The following is an 11,722-nucleotide window of genomic DNA, read 5'->3' on the forward strand; positions in this document are numbered from 1 at the left end:
GAATGACAGGAGGAGCATACCAACCATCGAAGTACCTTGGCCTACAGGGCTCTTTGGCAGTGGCTCATTGATCACAGCATCCCTAGAAACAAAATGTATAGGTGGCCTATTAGAGCATAACTTGGTCTACTCAACAAACTTAGGGCCTGGTAGCCAAACATTATGACTTGAGTTGTCGCAGTAGAGGGTCATGACCTTTCATGCAATTTTAGATCTAAATTATTTCACAGACACAGAACTCCTTGATTACAGGAGAGGCTGAATCCCCTGGAGGAAAGACCCTGTGCCATTGCTGCAAGAAAACACTGTAAATCTTCCTCTAAGATTTCCCCAAAAGAAAATCAGCCTACCCATTTACATTCCCTTCAACTAATTGTTCTTAAAACTGTCTCTTAAAGTGTCAAAAAAGCAGCAAACAAACAAACTGACAAAAAAATTCTAAAGAGTTTTTAATTCTATTTAAATTGGTGACTAGGTAAATTGATCATTAGAATGAATCTTGGCCGAGCGTGGTGGTTCATGCCTGTAATCACAGCACTTTGGGAGGCCAAGGTGGGCAGATCACCTGAGGTCAGGAGTTTGAGACCAGCCTGATCAACATGGAGAAATCCTGTCTCTACTAAAAAAAAAAAAAAATTCGAAAATTAGCTGGCGTGGTGACACATGCCTGTAATCCAAGCTACTCGGGAGGCAGAGGCAGGAGAATTGCTTGAATCTGGGAGGTGGAGGTTGCGGTGAGCTGAGATCACGCCATTGCCCTCCAGCCTGGGCAATAAGAGTAAAAACCCCATCTCAAAAAAAAAAAAAAAAAATTGAATTAACCCTAAGCAATTCTCCATGGCCAATACCTCATGTTTGTTTTCCTCTGTGGCTTTCCAGAACCATTTTTGCTGTTGACTTCCTGTCTACTCACTGTGGGGAAAGTGAGCCCACTCAACTCAAAAGAACTCTTGGTGCTGAAAATTTTGGAAGCCAGTGAACTGTTCACCCTTACTCTCGTCCAGCTGGAGAATCTATAATCCTAGACACCAGCTACCCTTGCAGACCAATGCAGACCCACTGACTTAGATGACTCAAGCTCACTGTGCTCGAATGTGACCTGAAGGAAATCTCCATAGGGTGTGCGTAGGAATGAAAGCACTCCAAGAGTCTTATTTATCATACTTAACCAGTCACATTTTTATTAGCAGCTGGCAGCAAAAGCGTCTTCTGAAAGACCAGGCAGCATCAAGAAAGATAAACAAGAGAGGATTTGCTGAAGTGAAATGAATTGACATCATCAGGAAATGCAAGCAGCAGTGTGGTAGTCCATGGTTGCTGAAAGGTTATTCTTGGTTAAGAAAGATCTCTTTGTGCCTGGACAATTTCCCTGGTCAGCACCTGAAGAGAATGTGGAGGTAGACTCATGGTAAAGTCAGAAAGCAGGCAGCATTTGTACTCGGTGGGAGGCAGGCACCCAGGGATGGCTATGCATTTATAGACAGCGGCAGACCCTCAGAGGAGGTGTGAAGAGTGCTCCATTAATGAAGTGTTGCCTTGCAGAAGCTGGACTCACAGCTGGGTTGGCATGAAGTTGGCAAGCAATTGGAGGCACCACTGGGTGATGTGCCTAAACCAGTCACACAGCAAGCTGATTTGCAGCCACTCTGGTTATAGGAAGTGGGTCCATCACAAGTTGGTTGGCCAGAAATCATAGTGTCACAGGAAGCTGGTTTGCAACAGTCTTTTGTGGAACAAGGGACCTGGCAGTTAGCCACTGGCTGGTAGATGAAGCATGTGGAAGCAGCCGGTTGGCAGTGAAGTGGCTGGCAAAGGGAAGGCACGCAGCAAGTAGTATTGCAAGAACTGAACACACAAGTCGATGGCTGGCAGGAAACAGGCATGTAGAGGGCTGATTGGCAAGGCTTGAAAATGTAGCAGATGGGTTGATAATAAGTTGATTTACAGGGCTGGCCTTCACCACTGACGGGTTGACATGAACTTCCTTGGCACCAAGTTGTTTGGCATGGACTAACTGTACAGACAGTTGGTAGGCAAGAAGTTTCCGGACAGGAGGTCACTTCAGAGCAGGATGGCTGGCAGGATCCAGCATCACAGCAGACTGATTGGCCACAAGCTGCCTGATATGATCCAGACATGCAGACAGGTTCCTGGCAGGAGTTTTGCTGGCAGGGACTGGCATTGCAGCACTTTTCCTGACAAGTAGATTCCGAGCAGGATGGCTGACATGAGCTAACCAGACAAGGAGGCTGACCAGTGCCAGACTGATAGCAGGCTGCGTGGGAGCACATAGGTTGGCAAACAAAACCCACACAAGACGTTGCTGGGAGGCAGGTAGGTTGACACGAAGCAGGATCACAGCCACTTGGGGCACCAATGCATGGCTGACAGCTTTCTTGGCATGTGACCAGTTGCCACGTTCTGCTGTGGCAGGAACTAGGCAAACAGAGAGCATGCCGAAAGTCGCTTCTAATTGGGTATGTGGTGATGGCGGGCACAGCTGGAATGGCTGTGGTGTTTCCAGGACAACAGCTGTCTGCCATGGTGCTGGTGCTGACCGAAATCTGGGAAGTCGCAAGCTCAGTATACCTGCATTTGAAAGACATCCGATACAGAGGGGCTTTTATAGTCCTTCACTAGGGGTGCTGGCACGACATGCAGCATCTTTCCTTGTTATTGTTTTTACTCACTTGCATGCAAACATCTGATTAACAGGCTTCAGGAGCCTGGGAGATGTTGCTCCAACTTTGAAAATGTGTCTGTTGAGTCGGGAGTTCTGCACTGCATTTGGATTCGTTGACACGGCGCCTGCTCTTGGATGAGCTGTCTCTTTTACAGGTTGCTCCCCAGCCTTACTGAAGCAGGCCTTTCCTGGCACTAACCTTTCATCAGGAGGCCTCTACCAAGCCAGAGCAGCCCTGCTCTTCCTCCAGGAATGCAGCTTTGCGCCATTCAATCAGAAATGAAGCCTTGACCCAGTTTGGGGAGGGGGTGTCAAGAAGGGAAATGGAAAATTAGTCCATGGAACCCAGGGACACTTAAGTGCCTCCACCTCTTTTTAAAACCTTCCCATTTAGCGTTCCTGAAACTTGTTTACTGTACTATTACTAATAATAACAACAGAAATGGCTTTCATTTATTACATAGTTACTAGACCAAGCCCTTGACTGCATTTTTCATTGGATCCTCACAATGACTTTAGTAAGTATAATTGTTATCACTATGTTAGAAGTGGCAAAAAAAAAAAAAAAAAAAAGTTATAAAGAAGAAACCAGGTTTAAAACGAAGTTAATATTAAAATGTAAAACTTCATTGGCCTTTTTAGGAAGCCTAAAATCTCCCCCAAATTGGTTCCTCTCAATATTTGTTTAGAACAGAAAAGAAAAAACCGGAAGAAGTGGCAAAACTAACTCACAGATTTTAAATCATGTTCCCCAAATTATGCAAACGATAAGGCATAGAAACAAAATTCAAACCTAGCTTTGTCTGACCGCCAGACCCCTGATCTTAACCACCTGTTAGACCCCCTGACTCTGGGGAGGCAGGGAGAGGGCGACACTGATATAGTGGCTGCAGGCTGACACTCCTATGGCAGCAGGCCAGCTCGTGGGCAGGTTGCCCAGGCCCCATCCTGGGGATCCTCCGCCCATTCCAGTGACTGTAATCAGCAACTAGACCGCACTGGTGTGAGTACTTACCTCTGCTTATCAATACACTCAAACACAGTCTTTTAATTTTGGAAATTTTAAAAACTGCGAAATGTTTCATCAAGAAGGATCAAACCCACCCTAGGGCATCAACAGCATATGAATTCTATACAAATAAAAACACAACAGCCAGAAGTGATAATAAAAAAAAAATCACTGAAAAGTGGTGTTAGTGTTAAACCAATCGCTTCCAAGGGGAATTCATGAGGGACTTTCTTGGCCCTTCTGTTTTTCCTCTGGGCTTGTCCTGGCTCCACATCACCAGCCAGGTCCAGTGTTCTACACCAGCTAACGTCCTGGCCTGGTTCATGCTGGAGGCGCATGACAGAGTGGAATGATCACAGTGTGGGGAGCCAGATGGGGCTGGCCTTGATTTCTGGGTCTGCCACTAACTCAGTCTGTTGGATGTGTTAGCTAATTACCTAAGTCTTCAAAGTATGGCGATTTCATAGACTGCACTGCCGTGTCTCAGATTCGTTTTTTGTGGGTGTTTGTTTGTTTTGGTTGCTTCACAAATTATTGAAAATACTGGAAATGCTGGAGGGTACTTTGCAAACCCCCAGCCACAAAATGCCTTCTCCTTGGCACCCTCCTCACCCTCATTTTAAAAAGAAGAGAAACGTTTTTGATCAGAACAATGTCTGGAAAACCTTCTCCCTGTCTTTGAAACACCTTTTTCCCCACAATTGGTTTCTATGTCACACCATGGATCATTTCTTTTGCCCTCCTTCTTGTCTCTATTCATGTTGGCATCTTTCAATCTGCAGGAATCCATGCACTGTGTTTTATTGCTGAATATTTACACCCCAAAGCTCTTCATCTTCCCAAAGGAAGTATTTAATACTTTCAGTCTTACCAAATATGTCAATCAAAATGGGAACATGAGTATAAATGAAAAATCACATCATCTTCAGTCCAGTATCCTATACCACTTTTATAGTTTTAAAGCAATCCATTCTACATCTGTTTTTCTCTAAGTGATTCTGCTCTTGTTTTCTTTCCTCCTAAAGGAACCTCTCCATCGCAAGAACAGCTGTCTTGCTGTAGTTCAAGGCACTAAAAACACCCAATGTATCAACAAAGACACGTTGTGACCACATTGAGAAATATGATGATCCACACAGAACCTAGGCTTTGGAAAGAATTGGGTTTTAGTCATTTGCCTGTTACTTGTTAGCCACGACAATCGTGAATTTTATCACTCCCTTTATATATATGTGTGTGTGTGTATATATATGTTTGTGTATGTGCGTATGTGTATAAATGCATGTATACTCATACATATGTGTGCCTGCGGTTTTTGAACAATACACTCACGTATGAGTGTGTGTGTGTATATATATATACACATTATATTAATATACATAAATATATACACACACGTATGGTTTTCTGGAGCTTGTTTATATCAATCAACATTATGTTGGTAAGATTCGCCCATGCTATTGCATGTCACCATGTCCAGTCATTTTCACAGTATGATATCCCATTGTGTGAATATACTACAATTTACTTATCCATGGATGGGCATTTGGATTGTTTGTCCTTCAAATTCTGCATCTTATGTACAGGGAAAAAATAGGAGAGAATACATATTACTTCACAGAATTGCTGTAATCCGTATGAAATACTTAGTCCAGTGCTTGGTACAGAGGTTCAAAACCCTAGCCAACTCCTCTCTCTCTCTCTTTGTGTTTTTTTGTTTGTTTGTTTGTTTGTTTGTTTAGACGGAGTCTCTCTCTGTCACCCAGGTTGGAGTGCAATGGCGCAATCTTGGCTCACTGCAACCTCCTCCTCCCGGGTTCAAGCAATTCTCCTGCCTCAATCTCCTAGTAACTGGGACTGCAGGTGTGTGCCTCCACAACCAGCTAATTTTTGTATTTTTAGTAGAGGTGGGGTTTCACCATGTTGGCCAGGCTGGTTTTGAACTCCTGACCTCAGATGATTTGCCCACCTGGGCCTCCCAAAGTGCTGGGATTACAGGCATTAGCCACAGCATCCGGCTGGCCAGCTCCCCTCTTGACTCTGGAAGGAGACAATGATAAATCCCAATGGCTTGATGAGACAGTAACTTCAACATCAATGTGGTAAGTTTTGCTTTTGACTTTCTCCCTCTGCCATAGTCTGACCCAGTGATTCTCAAGCAGGGGTGATTTTTGCACTCCCAGGCAATGTTTGGCAATGTCTAGAGACGTTTGTGATCATCACCCTCAAGGGATGCTACTAGAATCTGGTTCATAGAGGCCAGCGATGCTGCTTAACATCCTACAATTCACAGGACAGCTATTACAACAAAGAATCACCCAGCCCAAAATGTCAATAACGCTGGAGTTGAGAAGCCCTGGTCGACCCTCACACTGTGCTCTTGATGACTCAACCTGCACCTTGAGGACAAGGAATAGGCCTCCATTCTGTGCACTAAGTGTAGGAAGTGACTGCTTTGAAGAGACTCTGTCCTTGGAGATTGTAAGATATGGAATTTATCCTATGAGTGTCTTGGAGGAACTAGGAGAACATAAACAAAATTCTCACACAAGAAATCCAAGTTACCCAACCTTCTTTGCTGTAAGTATGGTCTCTGATCTCCACTTATTTTTCTTCCACTGTGGACCCAAAAACAATTGGCTTCCTTTCCTCCCCAGCCTCTCTATATCCAGAACCATGTTCTTCCATTGAGTTCTCCACACCAAGGCCAGAGGGATGTTCCAAAACCCAGTGCTCTTCCTGTCACCTCCCTGCATGCAGCCCCTTGATGCCTTCATGTCAGCCCTGCATCAAATCCAAACACCTCTGTCTAGCATGCAAGGCCCAACATAGCAGATTACTGTCTACAATCTGACCTCGTGGCTCATTCCTCGAAGAACAACTCTGCCCACGCCTCATCTAATGAACAATTTGCTCTCAAGCCCCATTCACTTGTACGTGTCTCCTTTGCCTAGAAAACTTTTCCTTTCCTGTTTGTAGCTGGTTAATTCCTGCTCATACTGAAAGACTCAATGCCAGTATCACATTCTCCAATAATTCTTTCCTTGTTCCCCCACCACGCTCTGCTGAGTTCATGGTGCTCTGTGCTTATCTCCGAGTACTTGGCACAAAGGAATGTCATAATTGCTGCCCACCAGAGAGTGCGCTTCTTGAGAGCAAAGACTGAGACTTCTGTTTATCCTTAGAGCTAAACACAATCCCTGGCACCTAGCTGCTATCTAATTATGCCTGAGGGATGGGTGGCTGGATGGATGGTTGAATGAAGCTGCTGTCGAAGAAGAAGCAAGTCACTGATGAGACTATGGCATTAATGGAAGAGCAAGGAGAACAGCAAGTCGCTTCAGCTTAACCACCTTTATTGGACAGTTACATGTTTTACCTGATTGGAGAAGTCCCTAAGGAACACAAGCATGCATAGCAAGGGAGCACATACATGGTGACAGAAAATACTACATGCAGGAAAGAGACCTGAGATGATATGGCAAAGTGGTTCTTCTCAGCTTAATTGCAGCAGAAGACAAGAACCTGGAATGTCTCCCTCTCACTGTCCAGAAGGCCTTCATTTCGGTGATCAGGATACTGACATTTCTGATGAGTTCTTTGAGGTGTAAGCAGATGGTGAGTAACAATGCAGAAAGAAAGAGCTCTTAGCTAAGTCATAATGAACTTTGGGGAGGACAGTGTAGTTTTGTCTCTAGCTGGTGGCTTGCTTTGCAAGAATTGGGGGCTGAAGCCGGTTTAGCAGTTGGCAGGCTTGCTGGCAGCAGGCTGAGCTGCTGCAGCCTCACGGTTGGTTGGGCTGATGGGTTTGGCCTCAGTGGGCTGGCAGGGACCTTCTTCTGAGACATCCGCCTTGCAGGGGGTTGAGTCAACACAATCCACTTGGCTGGAAGTGGATTTTTTGCAATCCCGTTTGCAAGAGTCGGACTCAGTGCAAGATGGGCGGAAGCAGACTGGGCGGTAAGAGTAGGAAGTGACACAGGCTGGGCGGCGCAGGATGGAGTAGCATGGGCGGTAACAAGAGGGACGGTAGGAGATGGATGTCACATACGGCTGCCTATAGGTGAAGAGTCCAGAGCAGATTGGACGGCAGATTGGACGGGAGACCGGGCGGTAGGAAACCGTAGCACTGCAAGGCCCTTTGCTGGAACTGGGTATGTAGAAAGTCCTAGGACAAGTTGGTTGGCAGATGGCAGATGCAGAAGACCCTGGACGGCAGGAAAGAGGTCGGCAGGAGGTAGATGGGCAGGAAACTGGCTCAGGGCAGACAGAACGACAGCGCTTGACCACATAGCAAGTAGGTTGGCATGGACTGGGCACACAGACAGTTGGTGAGCAGGGGCTGGGCTCAGAGCAGATGGGTTGGCAGATACTGGAGACACAACAAGAAGCCTCTTGGCAAGTGCTGGGGACACAAGATGGCTGGCACGGGCTCTGAACACAGCAGACAGGGCGGAGGCAAACTGGCTCACAGACCAGAGCCACACAGGTAGCTGGCTGGCAGATGCTAGACTCTGAGCAAGATGGCTCACAAGGGCTGGGGTCACAGCAGACAGCCTGGCAGCCACTGGTCACAGAGCAGGTAGGTGTCGGGCACACTGGCTGACAGCAGGCAGGCTCACAGACCACAGGTTGGCAGGAACTAGGCAGGGTGCAGACAGCTGAACAGCAGCTGGGCTCACAGACAACTGGCTGGCAGCAGCTGGATTTGCAGAGGACAGGCTGGCAGGAAGTGGGCACACAGAGGACTGGTTGGCAGGAAGTGGCCTCAGAGCATACAGGTTGGCAGCAGCTGCTCACAGAGCAAGAAGGCTCACAAATAGCAGGCTCACAGCACACAGGTTGGCAGCAGCTGCTCACGGAGCAAGAAGGCTCACAAATAGCAGGCTCACAGCACACAGGTTGAGCACAGCTGCTCACGGAGCAAGAAGGCTCACAAATGGTGGCCTCGAAGCACACAGGTTGGCAGCAGCCGCTCACGGAGCAAGAAGGCTCACAGGTGGTGGCCTCACAGCACACGGGTTGGCAGCAGCTGCTCACGGAGCAAGAAGGCTCACAAATGGCAGGCTCACAGCACAGGGGTTGGGCACAGCTGCTCACGGGACAGGAGGGTTGACAGCACTGTGGCCCACAGCTGGATGATCCGCAGCTATCTTGACAAGTCACCAGCTGCCATGTCTGGCTCTGGCAGGAACTGGGCAGGCAGATGGGGCCTCCACAGCTCACCTCGGTGGAGCAGAGAGAGATGGCTGGCACGGAGAAGCATTTCCTAGAACAGCAACTACCAGACATGGTGGAGGTGGCCGTGCTTCCTTGTGCTGAGTGCTGAGTGGTCGCTGCCGGACTGTGACAGCTCCCTGAGGCCCTCACTTTTATATCCCCTCACTGGCGTGTTCTGTTTGGGACTCCTGCATCTTTTCCTCATTGTTGTTTGGGCCAGTTTGCAGAGGAACATCTTATTATACCACCTTTTGTTGATCTGGAAGCTGTTTAGCTACCCATAAAGAAGCTGTTTATTTATTGATGTGCTAAATTTGGAATCCTCAGAGCTACAAGTATTCTTGGAAGAAGCACCCTCACCTCCAAACTGGATGATCTATGTTTCTGAGCATTGTGAACAGGGAAAGAAGAATGAAACTTATAATTTATCCACCTTCTAGTCTTCCACACCAGGCCCTGGGTTGGGTTCAAAGGATGCCACAGGAATAAGACCTATTCACCCATTCTCTTGGATCTTGCTGTCTAGTGGGCAGATAAGTGTGCAGACAAACTCACTGCATAACAATGATAAGTTCAACAATAGACATAAAGAGATTAATTGAGAGGAGAGGTGATGAATTCAGTTGGGAGAAGAACAACTGGACTGGATTTTAAATGACTGCACCTCACAGCAACGATCTTACTTAAAATCACCAGAAATCCCACGAGGCAGAGATTTTTCTCCACCATTAGAAATGAATAAATGGAATAATAAGAGCTATTTATGACAAACCCACAGCTAATATCATACTGAATGGGCAAAAACTGGAAAAAATCCCTTTGAAAACTGGCACAAGACAGGGATGCCCTCTCTCACCACTCCTATTCAACATAGTGTTGGAAGTTCTGGCTACGGCAATCAGGCAAGAGAAAGAAATCAAGGGTATTCAGTTAGGAAAAGAAGAAGTCAAATTGTCCCTGTTTGCAAATGACATGATTGTATATTTAGAAAACCCCATTGTCTCAGCCCAAAATCTCCTTAAGCTGATAAGCAACTTCAGCAAAGTCTCAGGATACAAAATTAATGTGCAAAAATCACAAGCATTCTTATACACCAGTAACAGACAAACAGAGAGCCAATTCAGGAATGAACTTCCATTCACAATTGCTTCAAAGAGAATAAAATACCTAGGAATCCAACTTACAAGGGATGTAAAGGACCTCTTCAAGGAGAACTACAAACCACTGCTCAGTGAGATAAAAGAGAACACAAACAAATGGAAGAACATACCATGCTCATGGATAGGAAGAATCAATATCGTGAAAATGGCCATACTGCCCAAGGTTATTTATAGATTCAATGCCATCCCCATCAAGCTACCAATGAGTTTCTTCACAGAATTGGAAAAAACTGCCTTAAAGTTCATATGGAACCAAAAAAGAGCCCGCATTGCCAAGACAATCCTAAGTCAAAAGGACAAAGCTGGAGGCGTCACGCTACCTGACTTCAAACTATACTACAAGGCTACAGTAACCAAAACAGCATGGTACTGGTACCAAAACAGAGCTATAGACCAATGGAACAGAACAGAGTCCTCAGAAATAATAACACACATCTACAGCCATCTGATCTTTGACAAACCTGAGAGAAACAAGAAATGGGGAAAGGATTCCCTATTTAATAAATGGTGCTGGGAAAATTGGCTAGCCATAAGTAGAAAGCTGAAACTGGATCCTTTCCTTACTCCTTATACGAAGATTAATTCAAGATGGATTAGAGACTTAAATGTTAGACCTAATACCATAAAAACCCTAGAAGTAAACCTAGGTAATACCATTCAGGACATAGGCATGGGCAAGGACTTCATGTCTAAAACACCAAAAGCAACGGCAGCAAAAGCAAAAATTGACAAATGGGATCTAATTAAACTAAGGAGCTTCTGCACAGCAAAAGAAACTACCATCAGAGTGAACAGGCCACCTACAGAATGGGAGAAAATTTTTGCAATCTACTCATCTGACAAAGGGCTAATATCCAGAATCTACAAAGAACTCAAACAAATATACAAGAAAAAAACAACCCCATCAAAAAGTGGGCAAAGGATATGAACAGACATTTCTCAAAAGAAGACATTCATACAGCCAACAGACACATGAAAAAATGCTCATCATCACTCGCCATCAGAGAAATGCAAATCAAAACCACAATGAGATACCATCTCACACCAGTTAGAATGGCAATCATTAAAAAGTCAGGAGACAACAGGTGCTAGAGAGGATGTGGAGAAATAGGAACACTTTTACACTGTTGGTGGGATTGTAAACTAGTTCAACCATTATGGAAAACAGTATGGCAATTCCTCAAGGATCTAGAACTAGATGTACCATATGACCCAGCCATCCCACTACTGGGTATATACCCAAAGGATTATAAATCATGCTGCTATAAAGACACATGCACACGTATGTTTATTGCGGCACTATTCACAATAGCAAAGACTTGGAATCAACCCAAATGTCCATCTGTGACAGACTGGATTAAGAAAATGTGGCACATATACACCATGGAATATTATGCAGCCATAAAAAAGGATGAGTTTGCGTCCTTTGTAGGGACATGGATGCAGCTGGAAACCATCATTCTTAGCAAACTATCACAAGAACAGAAAACCAAACACTGCATGTTCTCACTCATAGGTGGGAACTGAACAATGAGATCACTTGGACTCGGAAAGGGGAACATCACACACCGGGGCCTATCATGGGGAGGGGGAGGGGGAGGGGGGAGGGATTGCATTGGGAGTTATACCTGATATAAATGATGAATTGAT

At 45.6% G+C, this 11,722-nt stretch overlaps 2 protein-coding genes across 2 annotated transcripts; both read right to left on the reverse strand.

Moving 5' to 3' along the window:
- Nucleotides 1-1,520: 1,520 nt before the first annotated feature.
- On the reverse strand, nucleotides 1,521-2,543 carry KRTAP29-1 (keratin associated like protein 29-1). Its single transcript, XM_010358558.1, has one exon. The coding sequence runs from the start codon at nucleotides 2,541-2,543 to the stop codon at nucleotides 1,521-1,523; it is 1,023 nt and encodes a 340-aa protein (XP_010356860.1).
- Nucleotides 2,544-7,066: 4,523 nt separating this feature from the next.
- On the reverse strand, nucleotides 7,067-8,984 carry LOC104658497 (keratin-associated protein 16-1). The gene has a single exon (XM_010358559.2). The coding sequence runs from the start codon at nucleotides 8,982-8,984 to the stop codon at nucleotides 7,431-7,433; it is 1,554 nt and encodes a 517-aa protein (XP_010356861.2). The 3' UTR covers nucleotides 7,067-7,430.
- Nucleotides 8,985-11,722: the final 2,738 nt, after the last annotated feature.

Source organism: Rhinopithecus roxellana, chromosome 19 (assembly GCF_007565055.1).
Source record: "Rhinopithecus roxellana isolate Shanxi Qingling chromosome 19, ASM756505v1, whole genome shotgun sequence".
NCBI lineage: Eukaryota > Metazoa > Chordata > Mammalia > Primates > Cercopithecidae > Rhinopithecus > Rhinopithecus roxellana.